The sequence below is a fragment of the Ambystoma mexicanum genome, chromosome 5p (genome assembly GCF_040938575.1).
Source record: "Ambystoma mexicanum isolate Mex_15411 chromosome 5p, UKY_AmexF1_1, whole genome shotgun sequence".
Lineage (NCBI taxonomy): Eukaryota > Metazoa > Chordata > Amphibia > Caudata > Ambystomatidae > Ambystoma > Ambystoma mexicanum.
The window spans coordinates 484,708,831-484,736,652 of record NC_090930.1 but is presented as its reverse complement, the minus strand read 5'-3'; the positions used below and the strand labels follow the sequence as shown (position 1 = coordinate 484,736,652).

At 47.8% G+C, this 27,822-nt stretch overlaps 1 protein-coding gene across 2 annotated transcripts in view; it reads left to right on the top strand.

Moving 5' to 3' along the window:
- Nucleotides 1-27,822, top strand: part of LOC138481032 (fibronectin type-III domain-containing protein 3a-like) — a 2,755,868-nt gene that overhangs the window by 1,497,057 nt on the left and 1,230,989 nt on the right. For both annotated transcript variants that reach the window (XM_069612893.1, XM_069612892.1), the window contains one exon: nucleotides 17,028-17,166. In XM_069612893.1, the coding sequence (XP_069468994.1) occupies nucleotides 17,028-17,166 (139 nt within the window). The remainder of the gene's footprint in view (nucleotides 1-17,027; nucleotides 17,167-27,822) is intronic.

Here is a 27,822-nt window from a genome sequence, read left to right as displayed (position 1 = left end):
GCAAGGGTGACTGATCAAGAAAGAGCCTGGACTCAATGAGACTCTGAGGGTAGCCAAGCAACCAGCTGGTACAGCAGACAGGTAGGCCAGGTAGGTCAGCAGGGGAGGGACAGAGCGAAAAGCAGAGGAGAAGAGGAAAGTTTTGAGCTGCTTCCAGAACATCAGGTGGTCCGCTAAAGTGATAGAGGGGCAGGGAGGATGACATGAAGCAGCTTCCAGCCTTCTTAGGTTGACTTGCTAGGTTTATTACCAGCTTCATAGGTATCCATACAAGCAGTTTCATATGTTACATTCAAGTTACATAAAGGACATAAACACTGGCGGCCCATCACCCAGGAAGAGGGCTGACCAACTGACCAGGCTAGAACACTCAACCATACATTCCAGACTCAAGCATCAACACTCCACGTGACATCACAAAATTCCTGCATCACCCAGACAAGCCATACACAACAGAGGCCATTCCAGAGGGAGGCATCTGCAGAGGAGAGTGATCTACCCCCCACTCTCTGCCTGAAGAAGCGTCTAGCCCTTAGAGAGTTGGAGGTAGCCTGGGGCAGGGATCGAGAAAAAAGGTATTTTGGAAGAGAGTGTTGGATATAGTACGGGCCCGACTCCAGAAAGCCTTGTGAACAATGCAAAGGGCCTTGAACATGATTCTTGCAAACACCAGGAGCTAGTGGAGAGATTTCAGGGCTGTAGAGATATGATCCCTGGGCTTGTGGCCAAGGATAAGTCTTGCTGTCCTGTTCTGTATTTGTTGCAGAGGCCAGAGAGTAGAGGAAGGCAGCTTGAGAAAAAGGCTGTTGCAGTAGTCCAGCCTAGAGAGAAACAGGGCTCTGGAGACAGTGAGCTCATGGGGGAAGTGAGAAAGGGAAGAGTCCCTTTGAGGAGGAGCAGCTGGTAGGTAGTGGGACTTCTTGGCGACGTCCGGGATGTGAGGAGAGAAAGAGAGTGGAGTCGAAGAGGACAAAATGTTTTTTGCCTCGCTGGAAGGCAAAGGAAGAGGGCCCAAGGTGGGCAGACAGAGTGAGAGAGGGAAAGCAGGGGCAGGGGTCCCAATGAGAAGGATATCCATCTTAATGGCACTAAGGTAGATATTGTTGGAGGTACACCAATCCTGAATCATGGATAGACAGTCAGGAATAACCAAGAGATGAGAGGAGCCTGAAGGAAAGCTGAGTGCCATCCGCATAACACTGAAAGTTAGAGGAGAAGGTAGAGATCAGGTGAGCCAAAGGGGCAAATTAGAGGTTGGAAAATCAGGGTGAGAGGATACAGCCCTGGGGAATGCCACAGGTAGAGAGAGAGGTGGCGTAGAGAAAGGGACCAAGTTGGACCTGGGAGGGGCAGTCCAAGAGGAAGGAGGTCAGCCACTCCAGGGCCTGATCCGTGATGCCCAGGTTCTCACGTAGTCGATTGATCAGGATGGCATGGTTGACTGTTGAAAGTACAGGAAAGATCAAGGAGGATTAGGACAGAAGGAACGCTGGAATCAAGGTTAGAGAGCAGATCTTCACGGGTGTTCAGGAGAGAGGTTCCCGTGTCTCTGGCAGCTCTGAAGCAAGACTGATGGTCATAGAGACAACCAACAGATTCAAGGTGGAGAGTAAGCTGGGAGATGGCCAGCTTTTTTCCAAGAGTTTGCCCAGGAAAGGGGTGATGGAGATTGGGCGATAGTCTGCCGGGCACGTAGGATCGGCAGACGGCTTCTTGAGGAGTGGGTGCATAAGGGAGTGCTTAAGGGGAGAGGGGAACATTCCAGTGGTGAAAGAGTGATTACAGAAATCGGCCAAGGTGCAGCAAGGGTGTCAATATGGTGCTTCATGGTTCTAGAGGAGCGGGGGAGCACCTGTTTGGACGACACTTTCATGGATCAGACTTGCCTAGAAACCTTGTCAGGTATTGTCAGAGAGAAAGAGGAGAAAGGAGGAGGAGAGGTAGAGATGGTTAAAGAGGGGGAGAGAGAGAGAGAGAGAGAGAGAGAGAGAGAGAGAGAGAGAGAGAGAGAGAGAGAGAGAGAGAGAGAGAGAGAGAGAGAGAGAGAGAGAGAGAGAGAGAGAGAAAGAGAGAAAGAGAGAAAGAGAGAAAGAGAGAAAGAGAGAAAGAGAGAAAGAGAGAAAGAGAGAAAGAGAGAAAGAGAGAAAGAGAGAAAGAGAGAAAGAGAGAGTCCTGAGTTTTAGCAGATAGGTGAGTGGCCAGAGCCATACAGAGGGCCTGGGAGGGAACAGGAGAGGTGGAGACCGCATCAGGATTGACCAGTTCTGTGCAGATTTTAAAGAGTTTGGCCGTGTTGTTAGAGGCAGCAGAGACCCGGGCTTCAATGTGTGCTCTCTTCTTGATGAGTGTTATTGCTTCGACTGGCATTTTTGTGCAACCAGTCTAGGTATGACTGAATGTGGCCTGGCATACTTTACTGTAATGTTATAATGTGTCTACACTGGTCTTCATTGTGCAGCCAGTGGGACATGTTTTCTATGTGGCATCGTATTTTTAATAGCAAAGCATTAATGTTCCAGTGCACTGTTTGTGACTTGCATGTATTGGATTGGTGTTACCCTACAAAACAATTGCCAACACTCTGGCTTTTTAGCCAATTATTCTCAGAAAGTGTGCTGTATATTGATTAAAAACACATATTTATATCTTTCTCCTAGTACACTGTGCGGCAAACCCTTTTCAGCAGCACGTTCATGCGTATTGTGCAAGCGTGATAATCTCGGCCTGCCCACAGTGTTGTACGACCTGTGATTTGTTGCTGAGTTGGGGGGCCCCCTCAAAATGGTTTGCAAGGGGTCCCCTACATTTTGTGTTACACCACTGGACTCACTCCCTAAGTCTATCCACACTGGCAAAGAAAATCTGGAAATAAAGCCTCCATAGAGGAATACATCTCCAATTGCAGCATGTTCCAGGGGAACACAACTGCCTAGCAGACACATTAAGCAGAAACACAAATCAATCCTCAGAACACGAGTGGGAGTTACATTTGCACATTCTAAACAAAATTTGTATGCGCTGACGGCAGCCAGACCTGAATCTCTTTGCCACAAAAGAAAATGCAAAAAGCCTAAATTTCGCTTCCATGTTCCTGCAGAAGGAATCCAAGGGTAACATACTGTGTATCAGTTGGTCAGGGATGTTTGCATATGCTTTTCCTCCGACCCCACTCTTGAACAGAGTAATCCACAAGATGGACCAGGAGCACTTAACACTGATTCCAATAGCTCTAATGTGGGCACGTCAGACGTGGTATTACCACCTCCTCAAATTGTCAGTTTGCCCAACAATGAAGCTGTCCTGCCCTTACAACATATCTCAGAATCTGGGGCTAATGCTGCATCCTCAACCTCACACGACTAACTTGGCAGCTTGGCTCTTGAAGTGCTAGAGTTTGGACACCTTCATTTTCCTGTCGGGTGCATGGAAATATTAAAGTAAGTCTAACACTAGACACTGCTACTTTAACAAATGGAAAGCAGCACGAGGAAAGAGGGAGGCAGCGTCTGGATCGATGACTCATTCTCGCATGCAAGGCAGACCCTGAAGCGGTACGTGAGGTAAAGGAGCTGTGCACTGGCAAGAGAAGCCGCAGCGACGCGCAGACTGCCATCAGCCGCAGAGACGCACCGCCCGAACTGGAGAGAAAGCGTGAAAGCTGAAGTCACACCAAGAGGAGGGGGTTATCCTCTTGGGCAACAAAGAACTTAGTTATTCTTTTTAACTTTTGTTTGGAGTAGAGACACCTGGGTAAGGGAGTCATTCCCTTGAACTGTGAACATTATCCATTTGGAACTTTTGTTGGATTCATAGCTTTTTGTTGAACTTGAAAATGTTTGCACTTTTTGACCCAAAAACACCTGAGGGTTACTTTTAGAATGAGAGGGCTACGATAGGATTTCGGACACAGGAAATGTTTGCTTTGGACATCTTTGTTTATTGTGCATTTGTTATGTGCCTGTACAACAAAATAGTGTTTCAAGGGGCCACAAGGCAAAATGGGGAAGGGAATAGGGGAGGAAAAAACATAATAAAAACAAAGTATACAATCGTGGTCCTACTAGGCCTTATCGCATTTGGACGTTTAAGTGCTATGGAGAGAAGTGCTAGGGGCTGGGGGGGTAGGGAGGGATGGAGCAAGGAATGGGCAAGGGCTGGTGAGGGCCTGGGAGGGAAGTGCTGAGGATGCCAGGGGAGGGAGCTGTTGGTCAAGTGCAAGGCGCAGGAATGCCACAGGTGGGGGCAGACAGGGGCAGTGCTGGGGGGAGGGGGTGCTGGTGTTGACTTGGCAAGGGCCTGGTACTAGTGAGATTCATGAAGGTCCTGGCCACCAGTCTCACCAACAGTGGGGTGATTAGCAGGGGAGGGATAGAGGGAAAGAAGTAGAGAAAAGCAGAGTTTTGAGAGGTTTCCGGAATTTTAGGCGGTCTGACTCGAGTTTGAGAGGGGCTGGGAGCATGTTCCAACAAGAGGCACCAGCCGGGTAGAGACTTGCCCCCCAGCTCTCTGCTTGGACAAGCGTTTGACCAGCAGAGAGTTGGAGTTGGAGTTAGAGAAGCAGAGGGCTCTGGCAGGGAGCTATTTAGGGAGAGAAAGTTGAAGATAGCATGGCCCTAGACAGCCTTTTGGGTGATGCAGAAGACCTTGAATTTGATCCTTGCGGCCAGCATGAGCCATTGGAGAGATTTTAGGGCTGGAGAGATACAGTCCCTGAGCTTGAGGCCAAGGTTAAGCTATTCTGGATTAGCTGAAGCGGGCATAGGGAGTTAAGGTGGAGATTGAGGAAGAGGCTGTTGCAGTAGTCCAGCCTGGAGAGGACCAGAGCTCTGGAAACATTGAACTTCTGGGAAAAGGTGAGGAAAGGGAGAATGCCTCAAAGGAGCTGAAGCTGGAGGTGGGCCTTCTTTGCAAGGTCCCAAGATATGAGAGGTGAAGGAGAGGGAGGAGTCGAAGATGACCCCAAGGTTTTTGGACTCATGGGAAGGTGAAGGAAGAGTGCCCAAGGCGGGAGACCAGAGGGGACAGGGTGCAGGTGTCCCAATAAGAGGGATCTAGGTTTTACTGGCATTCAGACACAGGTCATTAGCTGCACACCATGCCTGGATAGCCGTCAGACAATCAGGGATGAGGGAAGAGGAAGAGGAGGTAGTAGAGGGAAGTGGGAAGGAAAGCTTTGTGTCATCAGCATAACACTGGAAATGAGATCAGGTGAGCAAGAGGGAAAAGATAGATCTTGAAGAGCCATGGTGATAGAATAGAGCCCTGAGGGACCCTGCAGGTAGTGAGAGAATTGGTGGAGTAAAGACCCAGCTGCAACTGGGAGAGGGGCGTTTAGTGAGGAAAGAAGTCAGCCAGTCCACTGCCCAATCCGTGATACCGAGGGTTTCACTCAGCCGTTTTAGGAAGATGGAATGTTTGCATGTGATGTCAAAGGAGATATCGAAGAGAATGAGAACAGCAGGAGAGTTAGTCAAGATTCACAAGCAAGTCGTCATTGGTGTTCAGGAGAGAAGTTTCTTTTCCTCTGGGTGCCTGGAATCCAGATTGATGGTCATGGATGTAACCAGCAAATTCCATATGAAGGATCAGTTGGGGGAGGACCAACTTTTCTAGATGTTTACCCAGGAAGGGTGTGGTGGAAATGGGGTGATATTTACCCGGGCTGCAAGGGTCAGCAGATGGCTTTATTTAGGATAAGGTACACAAGGAAGTGCTTGATAGATAGGAGGAAAGAGCCAGTGGCAAAGGAGTGGTTGCAGATGTCGCAAGAGCCGGGGCGAGGGAGGAGATGTTGTCCTTCTCCAGCATGGGGTCTGGCATGGATTCACATGCTCATGAATATTCCCCGTCGTCAGGCTGGGAATCCTCGGTAAAGAAAAAACCAGTATCAGTTTCGTTTCTGATCTGTCTTTCGTAGTAGTACCAATCACTGATCTCTGCGTCATACTGACCACAGCCAATGACTGCCCTCTACCTAAGCCCCGCCTCTGGCAGCCATCTTCAGATTTGGTAGCACGTGAAGTGGCAGTATGACCAAGTGAAGAGCCGCAGAGGGGTAGGCGGGAGGGTTCGCATGTGAATCCATGCCAGGCCCATGCTGGAGAACAACAGTTACAGGTAAGTAACTTGTTCCTTCTCCAGCATGGGGTCTGGCATGGATTCACATGCTCATGAATAAAGAATACATAGCAGTACACACATGCACAACCACGGGAGGTGGCAAAGGCTCAACATTAAGCATCACATCAAACTCAACATTAAGCAAATCTTACCTCCTCACCAGCCTCACCTAAGGCGAACAGGTTGCGCAGCACTGCTTGGCCGACCCTGGACTCCTCCCTGGAATCCCGATCGACGCAGTAGAATTTCGTGAAGGTGTGCGTCGGCCTCACGTAGCAGCCCTGCAGATGTCCAGCAAGGGCACACCAGATAGGAACGCCGTGGTAGCTGCGATCGCTCTGGTGGAATGGGCTCTCGGACGGCCAGGCAGGGGTCGGTTTGCCAACCGATGACAGTACATGATACAGCCGGAGAGCCATCTGGAAATGGAAGCCTTCGAGCGAGCCTTCCCCTGATTGACAGGTCCAAAGTTCACAAAGAGTTGGACTCCCTTCCCCTAGATTGCTTCTGGCCTTTTAAAATATCACTTCCAAGCTTTCAAGGGGGACGGCTCTTCCCTTGAAGTTTCCTCCAGTGATATAGTATTTTTAGACATACAGTTTCTCGCTTTCTGGACCTCAAATGTCCCTTTCTCAAAAGGGGTATGTATGGTTCTTCCCTTTTCAGCCTTTTACTTTTCCAGATTTCACAATTGGGGAATTCTCCCCCTTGTTTCTTGTGCCCCTGGTATAGTGTACTGCCAGGGTTTTTATTTCTTTCGCATTTCAGTGTGGGTCCCGGACTCCCAGTATGCCTGGTTTACTCTTCTGCCTGGGCTTTTGCTTTCCTCACATAACTGCGAGTCCCAGACTTGCTGCTTGACTGGTTTACTCTCTGGCCAGGGCTTTAACCATTCAACATTCACTTGTTTTTTTGGATCCAAGAAATTATATTCTTAATGTGTTGGGTCCTCAACAGTCTTAATCTCAGCACATGTCCCAGCTCCCTTATTTGGGCTCGCTCGCCTTGGTAATAGTATGCGGCATTTGCCCTAAAGCAACTTTCCTGAACGCCGTTTTCGCCAGTCTCCTTGCTCCGATCTGCAGCCTGGTCTCCTCTGGTATACCAACCAGCGTTAGGAGATGCAAGTCTCTCTCCCTGTTCAGGTGTGCCATTTCTAAATGTCCCGCACTTGTTGACCTGCAACAAGTAGAACGCAGCGTTGGCATTCCGCTTCTAGTGGTCCTCTTTAATCCATCCCTTTATCGTCTCAGTATTATGAAGGGGTGGGGGGTTTAAACAAGATCGGTGTGCAGAACAACATGGAGATATATTCTCCCCCATGTGGTACTCCTGCAGATATTCCACCCACCCTTCCCCGGGTCAGAGCCAGGTAGCTTCTGCGTTTCCCAGGTCATCTGAGGGGAGACTTCCCTCCCGAGAAGTAGTGACGACTTTGCTAGATTTGTCAAATAACCTTTCCCTAATGTTGCTGGTTTCTTCTGCATCTACTGGAAAACTAGAAAGGTAATCTATGTTTCCTTGATCTATTTCTTTCCAGTGTTCAATAGTAAAAGAATAAGGCTGTAAATCTAGAAACCAGCGCATTACTCGAGCGTTAGTATCCTTCTGGAGACTGATCCAGGTTAAAGGGTATAGATCAGTGACCAACTGGAATCTCCTCACTGTCAGTTAATACCGTAAGTAAGTTACGGCCCATTTAATAGCTAATGCTTCAAGTTCAATTGTGGCATAAATCCTTTGCCTAGGAAATGGTTTTCAACTGATGTACAGAATCAGGTGTTAAACAGCAGCATATTCCTGGGAAAGGACCACCCACAACCCGACTTGGGATGCATCTGTTTATAGGATGAAGTCTTTGCTAAAATTAGCTACTTTCAAGATTGGTTCATTACACAGAATTTGCTTGAGAGTGGAAAAACAGGCTTGTTCTTCTGGCCTCCAGTTTAACTTTTGTGGCTTCAAATGTTTAAGTTTGTCGGTAAGGCAAGCGGTTATGGAAGAATAGTTGGGTATAAATCTTCTATAATATCCTACTAATCCAAGGAATGCCCTAAGATCCCTTTTTTTGTTTTTTGGTGTTGGTGTGTCTCGTACCGATTTGACTTTATTCTGTTTGTGGCTGCACAAACCCATTTCCTAAAACAAAACCAGGTATTTTACTGCCGGCCAAGTGAGGCAACACTTTTTAGGGTTAGCAGTGATACTCATGGCTTTTGTTACTTGGTAAAGATGCTCCAAATGCTTGTTCCACATTTTACTATGCATGACGATATTGTCGACATAGGCCCCACAAAATGCCTAAAATGGACGGAGTACCTGGCCCAGAAGTCTTTGGAATGTAGCAGGTGCCCCCTGGAGACCACAATGGAGAACTTAGAATTGATACAATCCTACAGGATTGGAGAAAGCAGTCTTGTCTTTGCCCTCTGGTTTTACTGGCACCTGCCAATAGCCTTTTGTTAAGTTGATTAAACAGCAGAACCCAATTGATCAATTAAATCATCAATCCGTGGCATGGGTTAGTTATTGAACTGTGAATTGTTCACCTTTTGTAAGTCTATACAAAACCTCCTGGTATTATCAGGCTTTTCAACAAGAACTATTGGGAGGAATAGGTACTTAGCAAAGTTTCGATTATATCAGAAGGTAACATTTTATCCAACTCCTGTATGATCACATCTCTCAGATCCTATAGGGTTTAAGATTCCAAGGGAGAGTCCAACTATAATGCAAGACCCCTTTTACTCTTCCGGGCTCATTACAGAAGATGTCGGAACATTGTTCTAGCAGCTCATGAAGAACCTGTTTTTGCCTTTGGGAAAGGTCTGAGGGATTTTGGTTATTCTGACTTGGATCTTCTGTTAAGACTGGCCATTACTGCTGACTTAGCTTGAACCGGGTCTTCTCTCCACTCTTTCAAAAGATTAATAAGATATATTTGAAATTCCACTTGCTTGTCTGGTTGAGAAACCTGGTAGTTGCGGAAATCGGTTGTTCCAACATATCATATGGCCCATGCCACTTAGATAGCATTTTATTCCCAGAGGTGGGTAACAAAACATGAACCTTTTGCCCAATGGAAAATTATCTAAGGGTAGCTTTCTTATCAGGAAGTGAAATCTGGTGTTATTGGGTTCTCGTGAGATGGGAATGAACTGTAGCCCGGACATATTTTCTTTCAGACGCTGGGCGGCGTCAGACCAGGGCAATAAAGCTTGTTCCTTTTCTTCCCAGGTCTCCCTCAACGTGTCTAGCACATCTCAGGGTTCCCGAGGTTCAAAGGGTGAAATCCCTTGGGCGGGGGGGGCTCTTCCGGCTGGCAGAGGCCCCGGGGTATCGTGCCTCAATTCCTGCCATCTGCTTCTACCAGTACCCCAAGGACACTTTTTAATGTCATATTCATATTAAAACACTCAACCAAGCCATCCGTCTGCGGATGGTATACTGAGGTTTGGAGTGTTTTAATATGAAGAATAACTTTTGTTACAGCCATGATTTCTTTAGGGAATCCGACTCGAGAAAAATAAAATATCCAATGTTTTAATATTTGTTGTGATGTTATTTCTTAATGTGAAAGCGTCAGGAAATCTTGTAGCATAATCTAAAATCCCCAGGATATACTGGTTTCCTAGCCTAGAAGGTTCAAGTGGTACCACAATATCCATACCAATACAGGAATACTAAATGTCAATAATGGGCAAAGGTTGGAGTGGAGGTGGGGTGTGGGTGCTGGTTTTCTGACACAGGGCAAAGGTAAGAACAAAGCTCTTCACGTCGGCCTACACACCAGGCTAATGGAACCTATTCACTACCTGTCCCTGTGTCTTGGTTGTTCCCAAGTGTACATCTGTCAGATGTTGGAGGGCAATTTCCAATACAATCCGCTGATGGGTTTTGGGAACTACGATCCAAGTCCTGGGTGGGCCTTCTGCAATAGTGTTAACTCTATACAAGAAGCCCTTGTTAATGAAGAAGAAAGGTCCCTCCCTCTTGGTTTCTCCCTTCTTCCTCTGAGATAGTATGTAGGAAGGCCTTGACAGGGTTCTTCATCTCCCTCCCGTCACCAACGAGGCCAGAGCTCTGCCAGAGTGAGTCCGTCAGGCAGAAGCATTGTTCTGAACACCCACTCCAACACTAAAATGGCAGCAATGCTCCAGAGTTCACAGTAACAGATACAAACCATTCCATTCCTTTTGTTTATGTTCATGGTTTTTGTTTTGTCCATCAAAAACACTGAAGGGCAGTTAAAGCACCACATCACTATTCATCTTTGTGATTCTCCTTGCTTTGCGCACCCTGCCATTTCAGTCGGATTTTAGTTATAAATATTCCTGACGTGTACTCCCTGCAGCTCTTTGTTAACTACCCACCAACGTCTTGCACAGTTTAGAAGTTTTTATCAATAACTTCTTTTCTGCTCCCATCATCCACACACCAAAACCACTGCTGCAGATTCTTAGTACTGATGCAATGTATTGTACTGATACTGAACAGACAGACCTCTCCCTTTCCATTATTTCTCCTGATTCAACCCACTTCTGGGTTTTTCGTTTTATCCCTATTTGAATGGATTGGAGCCTCACTGACTTGGCCATTTTAAGATGGCACAATTATTTTTCATCTTTGGTGTGCTACCTAGCCTGGCTTTACTCCCCTTCCCATTGGTAATATTGGGCTTGAAAGGCCAATCAGAGCAACTGGGAGGTGGGAGCCGGCCCAGACCAAACAAGGCCCACAACGAAGGCCCCTGTCTGCCACCAGAAAGTTTCTTGAGGTATTTTCTTATGTGTGCATTTGTACTTCCATGATGCTGCTACCTCACTTCACCAAGGAATCTGGACTTCCATAACACCTCCATAGCTATGGGTAAATTCCCTCCTCTGGACATCGTTTCTATCCTCTCTGGACTCTGTTTCCTTCTCTGCTTGTCCCCCATGCTTGCACGTCTGATTGCACCGTGTTTGCACCCACTGCCAAATTTGGCTGTGTTTTCATGCATTTAGCTTGGTTCAAATGTAGCTGTGTTTTCATGCATTTAGCTTGGTTCTAGTTTGGCTGTTTTCATGCATTTAGCTTAGTTCAAGTTTGGCTGTGTTTCATGCAAACTTGTTGTGCCATAGCGCTGCCCCCCCTTTGCTTTATGCTTGTGATGCCTGCTTGCCTGTTGCCTGCCCCTCCTGCCTGTCTCTTCTTCTTTCAACATACTCACCATCTCTAGTATTCTCTTCCTCTCCCCATATTTTCCCTCTCCTCTTTCCCCCTTCCCCTTTCTATATTCTCTGCACTTATTCTATCCGAAATGTCATCTGACCTAGTACGATATTAGCTGTTTGTTTCCTCCCCCTCCAACACTACCCTAAACGTCGTCAGGCCTAGTACGATAGTCGCTTGTTTTGTTCTTCTCCTCCTCTGTCTCATCTCCTACACAACCCCCTCCTCTCCTTATGTTTGTCATAGTTCTTGCACGATCTGAAATGTCACCCGGCCTAGTACAATAGTAATGTCACATTCTTATTGTCTCAAGGCCTTGTAAGAATGTCATTGTATTTTTCCCCTGCTCCCTCCCTTGCCTTGAAGCGCTTTGAAACACAGTGTGTATAGGCGCTATAAAAATAATCAATCAATCACTTCTCTGCTCTGCTTCCAAGTTTCACTAAACACTTCTATCAGTGCAACAAGCACATTTATTAATTCCCACTGAAGACCTTTATGCCATATTCTGCAGTTTCATGGCACTGATGTTATTCATTGTACCAAGCCTTAATACACAGAGCCTTCCTTACTCCTTTGGTCTGTTTAACCATACATATCCATCAGCACAACAAACGAATTCAGTAGAACTGTGACTGATGCTGTTGGTGCTTCGACCATTGCACCTGTGGGATCAACAAGTCTTGACCCTTGCTCAAGGATACATGCCTTGGAAGCCTTCGGAAGTATCAAGTATATATATTTTTTTTTTTTTAAATTTGATTTTTATTGGTATTTCCAAAACAGAACAACACTTTAAACAGAATACCACAACTCCACCCCCCCCCCTCCTCCCTCCTCCCGCTCCCAGGGTTCAAGAGCAGTCCAGTGCTCCCTCGCTTCGCCCGAAGAGCCATTCCCACCCACTTCCCCCCCACCAAGTCCCTATAGGATGCGCTAAATTTATTGCCCCTGCATAAGTCTGTTACATCAGAGTCGTCTATTATGCCCAAAAGTCGCATGCTCCGAGGGCACCACCGCTGCCTAGTACCATCCACCAAATACGAAAGTAGGGAGTCCCAGTCTGACTTGAACCTTAGATGATCTCCTTGTAGTGAGTATGTGAGCCACTCAAGAGCTACTAGGGACCACATCTTTGCCACCCATTTGTGATCCTGTGGCGGGTCCTTTGCTTTCCATCTGCGGGCTAGAACCATTGCTGCAGCCATCGTCATTATTGCGTAAAGCTTGCGGCCCGTCTTGGTCTTGATGCCAGGGTCCCCCCCAAGCCCTGTATCGCCAAGCCTTTGTTGCCCCCGTGATTAATTCCCAGAACTTGACTTAAGTGCGTCCCAGATCCCCGCCCAGTAGTTCTTGATTTTTGGACACTCCCACCATATGGGCTCCCACGTACCCACAGCGCCGCAATGTCTCCAGCACAAAGGGGAGGCCCCTGGATACATTCTATTAAGTCTGGCGGGGGTCAGATGCCACTGAGTGAGCAACTTCTGCCACATCTCCCTTACTTGAAGAGATCTTGTTAGCTTTGGTATCTGCTTCCATAACCAGTTCCAGTCATTGTCCTCAATTGCGGACTCAGTAGCTAGTTCCCAATTCTTCAAGTAGGACCGCAGTGGAGGCACCTCTCCCACCTTCATGTGCCTATATATGGCAGTGATCAGGTGCTTGTCCCCCGATTCCCTGCTAAGATACTTTTCAAAGGGGTTTAGTTGTCGAGTTGCGGCCTGCTTTAGGATGGGATGACTGAGCCAGTGTCTGAGTTGGCAATAGCAAAACCTTTCCCTTTCACTCAGATTAAATTCAGTCTTACATTGTTCGAACTGCTTTACCTGGGTCCCCTCAAACATGTCCTGCAACATCCTGCACCCCCCCAGGAGCCAGGCTTGAAAGGTGGCAGTATTGAGCCCATGGGTGAACTGTGGGTTCGTGAACAGGGGGGTGAAGGGCGATGGGTGCGTTGTTAGGTGGGCCAGCTGCACTGCTTCATCCCAGGTACGGGCTACCAGGGCTAGAATTGCACTACAATACATACGGATAGGCCTGTCCTGTTTCGGCTTCCACAGGACCCCCTCGAGATCCTCCCCCAGCACCGCCCTATCCGTGGGCCTCCAAACTTTCCCCCGGTCGTCTTTGCCAGTCCCGGAGGACCTTCAGCTGGGCCGCCCTATAATACCCCCTAAAGTCAGGTAGGCCCATGCCCCCCCCCGCTCGGTGGAGGTTCTTATCACCCTGGCCGCTATTCTTTTGGATTTATTGGCCCACACAAATCTACTGGTAATTTTATTCAGGGACCTGAAGAAGGCCGGGGGAACGTGGACTGGCAAGGCAGCAAAGTGGTACAAGAGTTTAGGGAGTATTGTTATTTTTAAAGTGTTGATACGCCATGACCAAGATATCGTTAAGGGGCCCCAGTCAACCATTTTACTCTTTAATTTCTCTAGTAATGGCGGATAGTTTTTGCGTAGTACATCAGCTCCAGCTTTGTCGACAATTTTAGTCCTAAGTAGGTGAGAGAGTGCTCCTCCCATCAATAGGGGGAAGTGCGCTTCAAGGCGATGGCTGCTGGCGTCGGGACCATGAGATTGAGAATTTCTGTTTTAGAGGCGTTTATTTTCAGACCCGCCACACTGCCAAAGCGCGCCAGTTCGGCTTCAACTGCTGGTATAGATGAACACGGGAGGGTGAGAGAGAGTATCATATCATCCGCAAATGCAGCTATTTTGTGCGATTGGCCTGCGAAAGGGATGCCAGTTATGAGGTGGTTGGCTCGGACCACCTCGAGAAATGGTTCCAAATGAAGAGCGTACAGTGTACCCCTGCTTGCTGCCCCTCTCGACATGCACCCTGTCTGACAATTGCCCATTCACCACTAGTCTGAGGATTGGGTGTCTATAATTGGCTCGAATCCTATCCATACATTTTGGACCGAAGCCCATCCTTAGCATGGTTTCAAAGAGGCATCCCCACTCCACCCGATCAAACGCCTTCTCGGCATCGATTGCCATGAAAAGGGCGGGGCCCCCCTCTTGCAAGCCTTCTCTATAATGTGGGCCAGCCTCCTGACGTTGTCAGAGGTCGGCCTGCCTCTGACAAATCCCGATTGATCCGGATGGACTATCTTAGGGACCAGGTGTTCTAGTCTTTTTGCCAGGATCTTGGCATGTATTTTGGAATCGACATTGATCAAAGCTATGGGGCGATAGGAAGTGCGCTCGGTTGGGTCCTTGCCCTTTTTGTGGATGAGGACAACTTTCGCCTCCTCCATAGATCTCGTGATTGCGCTATCCTGCCCTATTTGGTTATAGAGAGATTGCGCTATCCTGCCCTATTTGGTTATAGAGCGCGGTTAAGATAGGGCTAAGTATTTCCTTATGCCGTTTGTAAAATTCCATGGCATAGCCATCCGGACCCGGCGATTTAAAATTGGGCAGTGATCTAATTGCGTCCCTGACATCATCCTCTGTGATGTACTTTTCCAGCATTTCCCTCTCTTCTTGCGTTATGCGGGGCAATTTAACCTTATCTAGATAACGTACTTGGGCAGTGTGTGCCAGAGTATCGGATGCGTACAAAGCTGAGTAGAATCGGGTGAATTCCCTCAAAATATCCTCATTTCTCGTACTAGTAGTCCCACCCCCCACCTTAATTTTTAATATTGTTTTCTCCTTCTGCTCCTTTCTGAGCATTCTCGAGAGAAGCCGGTCTGCCTTATAAGCTTTAATGTAAAATTTCTGCCTGAAGTATAATAAGGTCCGTTCAGCCGCTCGAGTCTGGATCAGGTCCAACTGACTCCGAACTGCCCTGTACTCCGTTTTGATGGCCTGGGTTTGATTTTTCCCCATTTTTGCCGTTATCCCCCTTAATGCTTCCTCTAGCCGCGCCTCCTCTACTCGTAATTCCCTATCCCTTCTCGCTTTAATCGCAATTATTGCCCTTCTCAGAGTCGCCTTAAAGGCGTCCCACCTAATCTGGAGTGTTGTGTCCCCTGCTGAGTTCTCGGTTGGCCAAGTATATTTTAGGCTACATTGCTGCAGGCGTCACTGTTCCGAGCAGATGCTTCGCACTTGCATTTTCAGCCATCTCACTACAAGGGAAGCTGTGCTGGGCTGCTTCTGTGTTCACTGCTGGATGATAGCCTGTCACCACCTGTCCCTGGTGATCTCTGCTGGAACCATCCTTCTGCAATTGTGTGAGGTATCTTGGAGTCCTGCACCTTTTCTTCACTTGATGGGGTCTTCACAAAGTTGTTTGGAACCATCTGGTGAGAACCAACTCCAGACACGAAAGGTGACCACTCCATCCGCAACCACTTGGCTCCCCTCATCCAAACAAAGGACAGAAGATTGGAGTCCTAGTGAATTCTGGAAGCCCTGCAGTGTCACCTGGAAGAATCTGAGTCAGGCCAAACCTGCTTCTGCCAACTCCCAGATCTCCTATAGGGTAACATTGGGTGTAGAGCCCTTGTCCCTAAACTACCCCTGGCCTGGCCTTTTGTCGTTGAACCTGGGCTAAGCTTCCTTTTCTAGGACTTACCTTGGGAATAGGATAGAGTGGGGGTATTTACCTAACTTGAGGTCAATAGTGACCTTACTTTAAAGAACTTTAAAGCACCACCACATCCCACTGCATCAGTTCTGCAATACCTTTGCTGAAGAAACAATAGTTGGATCTCGTGACGTTTTAGGCACAAAACCCCATACATCTTAGAGCTGTACTTCATAAAACAGATGGAAATGGAGTTGTAAGTATTCTAACTAATGTAAATGGTTTTCCTGCATTTAAGTACTCACCTGTGGAATACTGGTCTTAATGAATATGGCATCCTATGTCTAATGGTGAATGTATTATATGTAAATTTTATTAAATTATTTACCTATTTTTTTATGCTCGGTGTGTTCAAAAAGGCATACTAGTTATATTTTTGATACTGACTAACATGAATTATTGCTTGTGTTCTGTGTGGACCCATTGTAGCCCTAGACCATCCTGACACTTTTATTGAGACTAAGCCCTGACTGCTCTTCCACTCTACCTTGATTGGGTTTTAGATCAAAGTGGTTTGCCACACAATGATTGCGCTACACATGTTTCAAAAACACCGTCCTTTATATTTTACAAATTTGATCACATGCATCACATGTAGCAACCCTACGTGCAAGTTTTAGAGTTTTCCTTCCGGAGTCACAAAGCCCTCTATTTCTTGGTTTACACGTGTTTCGGCTACTCAAGAGCCTTTTTCAAAACAAACAAATAGGGCAATAACGCAAAACAATCATATTCCATCGTTTTTCACAAAATGTCCCGGGTAAATCCCTTGAGCGCTTCCACGTCGAAAATCCTCCAGCGCATCTGGGTTGCCTGTGTCTACCACCCTCCTTCCTCTTCTCCTTGGGTAAGAGTATTCTTGGTCTGTGCATTTGGTAATTGAAAGCGGACTTTTTTCTGGTTTCCCAATCTGGTTCTTTTCTTGTATCTTCTTATCTGATTAAGAAAGCCAGCACTTTTTTGACTATTATCTTGTCATTTTGTAGTTCCGCTCCTTCTTTGTCTGATTCCGAGTCCACCTCTGAGCTGCCAGAGGATGTATTTGCTGTGCCCTCTTTCCACATTTATACATCTATTTTGGCCAAAATTGCCTTTGTAGCTTTTAATATGCCTATTTACACCAAATTATTTTCTTTTATTAAATTAAGGTATTTGCCAACAACAGTGAAGGAAGAAGTAATCCTAGTGAAATCGTTGAGTATTCAACCACTGCAGAAAAGCCTGGACCGCCGAGTAAACCAAGTGTGAAAGGAAAAATTCATGCACTAAATATAAAAGTTAATTGGGGTAAGTTTAGACGTTTTTTAAACCATATTTGTTTTGTGTTTTAATATGTAATGTTTGTCATTTTAAACAAAGGTAACATCAATGCATGCTGATTTGTAGCATTTCCTAGCATGCAGTTTAAGAATTGTACGTGTGAGTGACTAATGGCAGTATAACTGTTTTGTGAGTCTGGGTGGAATGTGGAACCGGGTGATCCCAGATTCTAAAGGGAGTGTTTGGAATGATGGGAGTCCGGTGAGGGAGACTGTTGTGGGGGCTCTTTGTACCCACTGACCTGTGGATCAATAGAAGCTAGTAAAGTGGTGATGAGACGGGACCCCCCACAACAAATCTGCCGTTCTGGTGCAGTGAAGATAGAAGCGAAGTGTCCGGGAAAAGTCAAGGCAGAAGACGCTGCCGTGCCGTAGCAATTAGCAGGGAATGTGACAAGAGAGGGGAATTGGGATAGGTGCAGTGGTGTAAGCCAATGGCACTTGATTAAGCACTTGTTTGCATTAAAAAAAAAAAAAACTTAAGAGACTGTCTGGTTCACACGTTTCTGGAACCCACCAAACCAGCATCAACCCTGTGGAATCTCCCACCAGTTGTAGGACATTTTAGCTGCGGACAATGTGTCGCCTGTCGCTTCACCACCAACAGCAAAACCTTCACCCACAATAACTTTGGAAAATGAACAGTCACACAAACTGCGAAAGCAGATTTGTTATCTACGCCATCAAGTGTCCATGCAACCTGGTGTACATTGGCAAAACTATCAGACCCGTAAAACAAAGGATCAACGAGCATAGATCTTGCATTAAGAACCAAGTAGAAGACAAGCCGCTGGTTGAACATTTCGTCAAGAAAAAACACACCCACAAACAACTCTCCTGGACTGTGGTTCAGCAGCCCCAGCCACAACGACGTGGAGGCGACATCAATCTGGCCCTGACAAGACTTGAACAAAAATGGGTGCATAAATTGGACTCTGTGCGTAACGGTTTAAACATAACCGTCGAATGGAAACATATTTGAGACGCTTTTGCCCCCAGCTTGGTGTTTCTACTTAAGCCACCTTACAACTGGCACTACTGCAAGACGACCATCTCGTCGCCATGTGATGCTCTTTTTTTGAACAACGGTGTGACCTCAGCATGTTATCACCCAGACACCTATCAACATGAGGTGCCCTGGACATGAGACCACACTCTTGACACCATTTAACACGTCTTGCTTTTGTACTTTGACCATAGCATGCTTTTACCTGTTCAACGATGCTGTTGTCACGTTCTACATTTTGTTGGGGCCCTGACCCTCTGAGAGGGACTGTGTTATTGCAATATCAGACAAATATTATGTCATTTCTTTTTGATGTCAAAAGCAGCATGATGCCACACCTTTACTTTTAGACTGGCCTCGAGCTCTAGAGACCTTACGCGTCTATTTTGAATCTTGAGGTGAACCATATGTCGCTTTATTTCAAATAACACGAGAGGGGCACCTCAATCAAGCACTTGTTGCGCATTCAGGGCCCTCCTGCATGCTGCACTTCCATGCGGGTACACATGGACTCCTCCACTGTTTCACCTCCCACAGCCCTTGCGCACCAGCTTTTGGCATATAGACACACCTTTATGGATCCGCTGCTATGGGACTACCTTTCCCATAACACAGTGCGGCACCGCTACCCTTCTGCCGCCCACCGTCTGTCACTCGGTTGGGCATCACGCCTACCCAGACGCGATTGGCTCCTGTGATCAGCCTCGTTGTCACCGCGCATCCCCATTGGCTGATTCCAAGCCTCTGGAAATGTTCTTTAGACACAGCCACTACGCTATGCCGCACAGAAACCACTGCGAGCAGAGGCCCCCCGAGGACACAGCACTAACGAATACACTGCGGTAAGTTAAAATAGGGAGCACATTGTGTTATTGAACGATTTCCTCACCACACGGACTGGGAAGCATTCCCAACCCACTACAAAGGCACCACGTTCCCTCCATTTTGCCTCGATTAATTTTAGGCACCGTCACTCAGCCCACGACGGCACCCGCACGCCCTGCACTGCTCTCTGACATGCAGCGTGAACTCTCAATGGCCGCGGTCATGCTTCATTGACTTTGACCTGCGGCAACTTTTTCTAGGACATTTTTTTGACCCTATGGCTTAAAATGTTCACGGATGGACACAGCTTTACCTATGTGCCACCATGCATCCCCGTGGGGCCTCCCAGCACTAGGCTGCACATAAATCCGCTAACCCGCCCCCCGAATCACGATCCTAGCAGCTATGAGGATGCACCAGCAGCGCACCTACGCTCCTCTGTCACGGCTTACAGTTATACTAGTCACCCGGTGTGACACTGCAGTGCCTAGGACCCTCACTCCACGGGCACCCACCATCACGACCTGTGTAGAGTGCAGACAGCCACTGTTTGAGACGACTTTGGGGATTTAGCACCATGATTTCCATTTTTCTGTTCTCCTCTCAGACATGGGACCACTCCTGGCCTATTTCAGTCTTGCGGGACCCTGAGAGACGTCGGCCCTTAGGAAACGACAGCCGACCCACCCAGTGCCTTTGTCGCACCGGCAATCCTGCATCTTTTGAGGATTACCAAACAGCAACCTTCTGCTACCACAGTAGTAGGTAAGCTGTTCTCCAGATACACCACGCGATGTATCACCATGGCACCACTTTGCCAGTATTGAATACTTCTTGTACTTAGTCAATCAGTTTCCGAGATCCTCACAGCTCTGTTTAACCCACAGATTCAACGGACAGCACCGCCACAGGTGCCCCTCCTGACGAAGGCCAGCACAAAGACAGGCTTCAATCAAGCCCCTTTTTTGGCCGAAACACACCCTGTGTCGATCCCCTTGACACAACTGTACCATCCCCGCTCGTGTATGTTATATGTAAATATTGTTGTGTGCACCATGTGTAAACCATGCCTTGGACCAGTTTAAGTCTCAGGCGCATATTTCCCTGCATAGTAGGGTTTTCCTACCTCATCCATTTTGGGAAATGTGCATTCTAATGAAGTTTTGACCTCAATAACCCCAGAGGTCGACACTCATCCGTGTTACCACTATCCACAACCAGCCTTGTCCGTTTGTACTTCCTAAACTTTCGTGCTTATTGAAAGGATTGTAAAGTAAATTGTCAAGTCATCCAAAACTTTGTGTTAATGCAAAATTAATACACGTACACAGAATCACTTTGTTTCTTGTTGGATCCCTCCATCCTGATTATTTTTGTATTATACGTTTACCCACCTTCGTAGATCAGGACTCCGCCAGGTGCCCTATATTTTTTAGCTATGAATCTGATGATGCCAGCACTCCTTTCCCAGAAGTAGCCTCTGCTGCTGGGGGAAGGCAGCCGCTACCTGATCCTGACCCTGGGCACGGTTATATGAGGGAGGACCACATGGGGGAAGGCTACCCTCAGGGGGATGACACTACATCAGAGAAAGTCACATTCCATGCATTCCCTTTTAGGGATGTTCCCTCGCTTACTCATGCCTTGATGACATATTGTACCATTCTCCCTCAACCACTTGCCAAGTCTGCTTCAAGTATTTCCCAATATTCCATAAGGAACAGTATAACAACTGAGACGAGGAAGAAGCAAGAAGCAAGGATGATTACTCCTAATGAGAACCATTGTCAAGCGGTCTAGTCGCTGGGGAAATTGAGTTGTCTAGACATGGTTTAAAACCATACTAGGAAGAAAAGCATGGAGTTTGCCAGCTCAGAGCCTAGCGAAGTACCGGCAGCGATGCAGAAGTCCAAGCAGCTACATGGAGCGAGAGGGCAGCCCGGGGAGTGAAGCACTCAAGGAGGCTCGGTGGAAACCGGAACAAAGCGCGATGAAGCAAGTCGTGCTTCCTGGCTGCTGGAAAACCGACCAAAGCCCGAACGCCTATTGGAGATGCCGTCCGGGGCAGAGAGAGATGCGGGAGCCAGCGAAACATCTGACTTGGAGTTGGGAACGCACAGAAAGCACAAGAAGGGAACTGGTGAGCCCAGGGAAAGAGTTGGGATACCAAAGCACTGTCGGGCGAAATAACGACAGCCCTGGACATTGGGACTGGGATATGGGACCCTCAGTATGAACTTGGGGGTGACCAAGTAGGGACACCAGAGAGACATTATAGGTTGAAACTTGGTAGAAAACTGTCTGATGTTTGCTAATCTGCTTAGAATCACATGCTGTGCATAGTTCGACATCCAGTGGTCACTGCGGAGTATTGCAGGCGTGTCTGAAACACTATCCCTATAGTGATGTGCATTGTACCCACAATCCCTCACGCGTAGAGGTCCCTCGGATTGTTTTTTTCCGCCCAGATATTGGTCGCCTTAACACGGAGCTCCTCGAGAGAAATTGCAAAAACATTTACTCGACCCTTTGGTCGTTATCTATTATTAAATACATTACATTAGATCCCTCCTTCGACTTCGAAGCTGCGAAGCTGTCTCACCGCCGAGTAAGAACTTCGACGGCAGTGACTTAATCGGAGGTGATCCTTCGGCACTGCCGAACACGTGGCCTGGCCTCGCCGGCCTAAGACAGTAGGGAGAGTGGGGTTGTGGGACATTTCTTCTATTCCTGAGAATGCCTTTCTCCATTTCCCCCCCCCCTTTCCTTCGGAGTCGGTATCACTCGTATCTATATCCTCAGCTATGGAGAGGACTCCGTTTAGATTTTGCCCACGCTGAAAGGGCAAATTTACTTGGAAAGACGAGCACAAGCGGTGTAACCGTTGCTTACCCCTCGACCACAACGAGGAAGGATGTGCGGCCTGTACACTACTTTGCCCGAAAACTTTAAAGGACCGCAGGGTCAAGAGGGGGGCAGCCTACGCTATGTCTAGAGCTGATTCCGCACCCGCCGTCACTGAGTGTGACGAGGATAGTGATAACCCGACCTCCGTTTCGGAAGTCGTAGACCTCTCTAGGGAGCGTACCCGCTCCTCGGCGTCTGTTCCCGGCCAGACAAGTTTGGCTCACGCCCGATTTATGGGGATGAACACCCCGGCGACACTGACGAACACAGAAGGCATAAACATAAACACACAACCCACAGCACTTCTTCGTTGAAGACGAAGAAAGCCATAGTGCCAACAGAGACGCCGGAACTACTGGTGTACTCTACCGACCGTAAGGGTCAAAAGCCCTCCCCGCCACCGCAGCCACGACTAGCGACTGGGCTACCGGCAGACAAGGGCGCTACCACCAAGATACCAGGCGACGCGCCTCGTAAGAGTGCTATCGTCGCCGAAAGAGACTCGGTACCGCCCAGCACGGCGCCAGACGAACCGTCGAGAGCTTGGCACGTATAGTTTCCACGGACGGCCAGAAACAGACGGCGAGTGATACGCCGAAAAGCGCTCACAAGGCCAGGGAAATGCCAAAAATGCCAGAAGGGAGGTAGGGACCGCTTCCACCGACAAAGGAAGGCCCTAGCCTACGAGAAGGTTTCTCAGAAGGCGAAGGGACTTTATCCTCGATGTTATGGGACAGACCAAAATGGCTACAGGTAGAACACCCTCCTTTTTCGCCTCCAGACCGTTCTGGGTTTCCACATTGGACTCTTGAGAGATTCCAATCGTGTATGGAGAAACTGGATAGATTTATGTCCACTCCTGAACAAAAAACTCCCAAGAGGCCAAGAAAGGTACTGCATGAGGACCTCGGGGCTAAATACCGTAGGCTATTTAACCCCCTTCAAGGGGAATCTAATATCTATGACCTCATTGAAGAAGACCCTCAATTCCTTCGAGGACGAAGAATTCTTGGATAATGAAGACCAACAGAACCTCGAAGAAGGTTTTGAGGGAAATCTTGACATAGGTGGGGGGGGGGCTTCGAGGAAGAACCAGATGGAGGTGGCTCACAGCCTTGGCAGTCACCAACAGAGTCTACAGACCCTGAGATCATAAACCTTCCCTTCCTCAGACCACATCGGTCAGGAATCCTTCACCAATAGATGATCAACCCACCTTCAACGCGCTACTACGGAAGGCAACAGCGCATTTTGAGATTGAAACTGGTGAAATTACTCCCGATACTGATTTTGTAGAAAGAATCATTAAAGAAAAACCTCCCACTAGCCAAACCATTCCCCTCCTCGCCTCAGTTAAGAGACGAATCACTCCATCGCTGTCTACACCGGCACTGGTCAGAGGGGTCAATCCCAGAATTGAAAAACTGTTTACTCCCTCTCATTCAGACCCATTATATATTAGGGGTCACACAATTCCAGACTCCTTGGTGGTAACTACCACAAGGAAAAGAGCAGGGGTTCCGCTGTCGACCAGCGAAGCACCCCCAGACAAAGATGGAAAGAAACTCTACGCCCTGGGTAAAAGAATTACAGCCTAGGCAGCTTTTTCAACCAGAATTGCCAATAATACTCCCCTACTGGCAAGTTATGCTGATGCCCAATGGGGCAAATTACGGCAGGACCTCAAGGAAGTCCCTGAGCCTTTATGAACTTGCTTTTTGACCACAGTAACAGAAGGAACTCTGGTTAACCAAAGCATCATTAAAAACACTCTTGATGCTGCAGAAACGGCTGGCCGTTCTTTAGTCCAGGGAATACTTCTGAAGCGTCATGTCTGGCTCTGCAATTCCGGGTTCAAGCCAGAAACCCAGGCGTCACTCATTAATAAACCAATAGAGGATTCTAACCTCTTTGTGAAAGCAGTGGACGACGCACTGCAGACTGCGAAGAAGTATTTCGGCACCCTCAAGACTTTAGACCTAATCTCAAGGCCTCACAATAAGCGAGGATTCGGCAACAAACACTTTTTTCGAGGCCAACAACAGCAGTACACTGCAGGCAACTGGTCCTCTACTCAAGGAACCAGTGGCCAGTACACGCAGAGAGGACAGCGCCGTGGCAAGGGTAGAGGTCGGGGCCCCACTCCCAGAGGATCCCCGGCTACCAACACCAAATGACCCAAAGTTTTGGGACCCCTCCCATGCATCGCCGTTCAGGGGCTGGTTAACATCTTTCCTACCAGCATGGGAGGGAATAACATCAGACCACTGGGTATTGTCAACCATAGCCCGCGGTTACTGCATAGAATTCAGTCGGTCCCCCAAGTACAGACCCCCAAGGGGACGACGCTTATCACCAGAGCACCTCGCCCTTCTTCTTCAATAAGTGGAACTGCTGCTACTAAAAGGAGCAATAGAGGTTGTGCCTCTATCACAGGTAACTGAAGGTATTTATTCAGTGTACTTCCTTGTACCCAAAAAGGACTTAACCATGCGCCCTGTATTAGATCTGCGCCCAGCGAACAAATTTGTCAAACATCAAATATTTCGCATGGTGACCCTACAGGAAGTAATCCCCCTACTTTCACAGGGAGATTGCATGACAACACTGGACATGAAAGATGCATACTTTCATATTTTAATGTTGCCAGCACACAGAAAATACCTCAGGTTCATGATAGAGGGTAAACACTAACAGTTCATAGTGCTACCCTTCGGCATAGTGTCAGCGCCGAGGGTATTCACAAAAGTACTGGCAGCGGCCCACCTGCGCAAGTTGTCCATCCCAGTATACCCTTACCTCGACGATTGGCTCATAACAGGGGATTCTTACGAGACATGCTTCTCAAATACCCAAAAGACTGTAGACCTTTTGTTTCAACTGGGCTTCTCCATCAACAAGAAGAAGTCCAGCCTAGACCCCAGCCAGATCAAACAATTCCTAGGGGCTCTAATTCGAACAAAGGACGGCCTCGTCTGCCCCTCCAACGAGAGGGTCCAAAATATGCTGTTTCAGATCCCTCAATATGTGGCCGGTCGAGAGGTGACGGTACGCAAAGCAATGCGTTTGCTAGGAATGATGGCGTCATGTATATATTTGGCACCTCACGCGCGTCTGCGCATGCGCCCAATGCAAGAGTGGCTCAACCCACTCAGGCCAGCGGACAAAGGGACGATCTAGTGGTGGTCTCGCGGGCCTTGGTTCTCTCGCTACTTTGGTGGTCGAGGGAAAACCTTGTAATAGGGAAACCATTCGCCACCCCCGCAGTGGAGGCCACTCTAACCACAGGCGCATCCCTCACAGGATGGGGGGGGCTCACCTATCCCATCAGACTGCACACAGAGTTTGGACTCAGAGTGTAGCGTCCAAACACATAAACTTGCTGGAACTGCTAGCAGTCTTCAAAGCATTGAAGGCTTTCCAGGCACACCTGCAAGGGAAGACAGTGATGGTCCTCACAGACAGCACCACAGCCATGTACTACCTGAACAAGCCAGGGGGCACTCACTCTCCAGGACTGTCCAAGCTGCCCCAGAACATCTGGAAGTGGGCTCTCAAACACAACATGTTCCTGTTGTCACAACATGTACCAGGGGAACTCGATCTGCTAGCAGAGGAACTCAGCAGAGACTTCCCTCTGCCCGCAGAAAACGAAAGGCGGTTACAAGAAGACATCGTCTTCAACGTTTTCACACAATGGGGATTCCCAGAAATAGATTTGCTCGCAACTCTGGAGAACTCCCAATGCCAAGATTACGCCTCCAGGTACCTCCAGAACCAGTCCACAGGGAACGGTCTCTGGATAACATGGTCAGGGAAATTTGTTTACGCTTTTCCCCCCAACTCCCCTTCTCAACAAGATAGTGCACAAGATGCACCAGGAACCAGTCCCCATGATACTAGTGGCCCCTATGTGGGCCCGGCAGCCATGGTTCACTCAGTTGATGGAGATGTCTCTATCTCCTCCAGTGCAAACGTCCCTGCCTGTAAAACATGCTGTCACAGGACAAGGGCAGAACACTACACCCATGCCCACAGACCCTGAATTTAGCAGCCTGGCTACTGAGGTCATAAAATTTGGACATTTACAACTCTCTCAGAGATGCATGGAGATTCTTAGGGAGGCTAGGAAACCTAACACTCGTTACACGCTATTCTAGCAAATTGAAGAGATTTGTCATCTGGTGTGGAAATAAGAGCATCAACCCCGTTGACTGCTCTTCCACACATATTGTTCTCTACCTGACTCACTTCTTAGACTCAGGATTGGTTTTTAATTCTATTGAAGTTCATCTAGCTGCACTTTCCGCATACACCACTTCTCAACTCAGTGTCATGGTGGAAAGTCCCAGTTATTAAAGCCTTCATGGAGGGAGTAAAGAGGATACACCCTCCTATAGCCAACCCAGCTCCCGGATGGGACCTAAACTTGTTACTTGCCAGGCTTATGGGCTCACCCTTTGAACCCATGCACAAGGCATCCCTTAAGGACCTCACTCTTAAGACTGCTGTCTTAATAGCTATCACCTCCATTAGGAGAGTGAGCGAACTACAGGCGCTCTCTTTACTAGACCGCTTTGTAACAGTTCACAAAGATAAGGTGGTTCTTCGCACGCATCCTAGGTTTGCACCAACATTTATTTCAAAATTTCATGTCAACCAGTCTATAGAACTACCAACGTTCTTTCAAAACCCTTCAAATTTAGGAGAAAGGAGCCTGCATACACTAGATGTGCGCAGGGCCGTCATGTTTTATATGGAAAGAACTAGACCTCTGAGAAAGACTAATCAGTTCTTTGTCTCAGTGGCAGCAGGAAGAGAAGGAGATGCAGTTTCAAAATCCACTATATCTAGATGGATTGTCCAATGCATCACTCTGTTACACTCTTGCTAAGAGAGAACTACCCTTCAAGCTGAGAGCACATTCTACTCGTGGCACTGGGGCTCCCATAGCATTCATTGCAAATGTCCCTCTTGAGTCCATTTGCAAAGCGGCAACCTGGAGTTCTGTACACACCTTTACAAAACACTACTGTCTAGATGCCCACTCTAGATCTGACTCCCAGGTGGGACAAGCAGTATTAAGACATCTTTTCTCTACTGTTCCTTCTCACAACCCACCTCCAACTCTGGGTACTGCTCGCTAGTCTATGCACAGAATTTGATTCTAAGCACATTAACAAACATCAGAAGACAATGCATTACTTACCGTAAAAGCATTTCTGATGGTTATATCTGCTTAGATTCACATGCGCCCACCCTTCCTCCCCTCTCGGATGGAAGGAACATAGACATCCTTTATCTATCTCTTTTCTGTACTCACTCACGTCTAATGGGCTCCCTCGGGGCAGAAAAAATACAAACAGAGGGACTTCGACGCGTGAGGGATTGTAGGTACAATGCACGTCACTATAGGGATAGTGTTACAGAAACGCCTTGTCGACGTCCCCTTTTCGACTACGAAAACAAAATGCAATACTCCTCAGTGACCACTGGATGTCGGACTATGCACAGCATGTGAATCTAAGAAGATTCAACCATCAGAAATGCTTTTACGGTAAGTAATGCATTGTCATACCAACTGTTTGCAAAGCCGCATAGAAGTCCTGGCATCTCTCAAGGTCACGAGACTGGTCGGAGGTTTGAGTTTCAACCTGTGACAGAGGATTGAATTCAGTCCCTCATGTCGAACCTCAAGCCAACTAACAACCCTGTGTTTGTTATGCCCGCCTGTGCTGCTAGGCAGTTGGCCCAAAATATTGCTACCTTTATGACCACCTTTGTGAACAAATCACTGGCACAGAGGCTGGTCCCTGGTGATCTAAAGAATACCATCGTCACTACTGAAGAAACCCAATCTGGATCCGGACATTTTAAAGAACTACC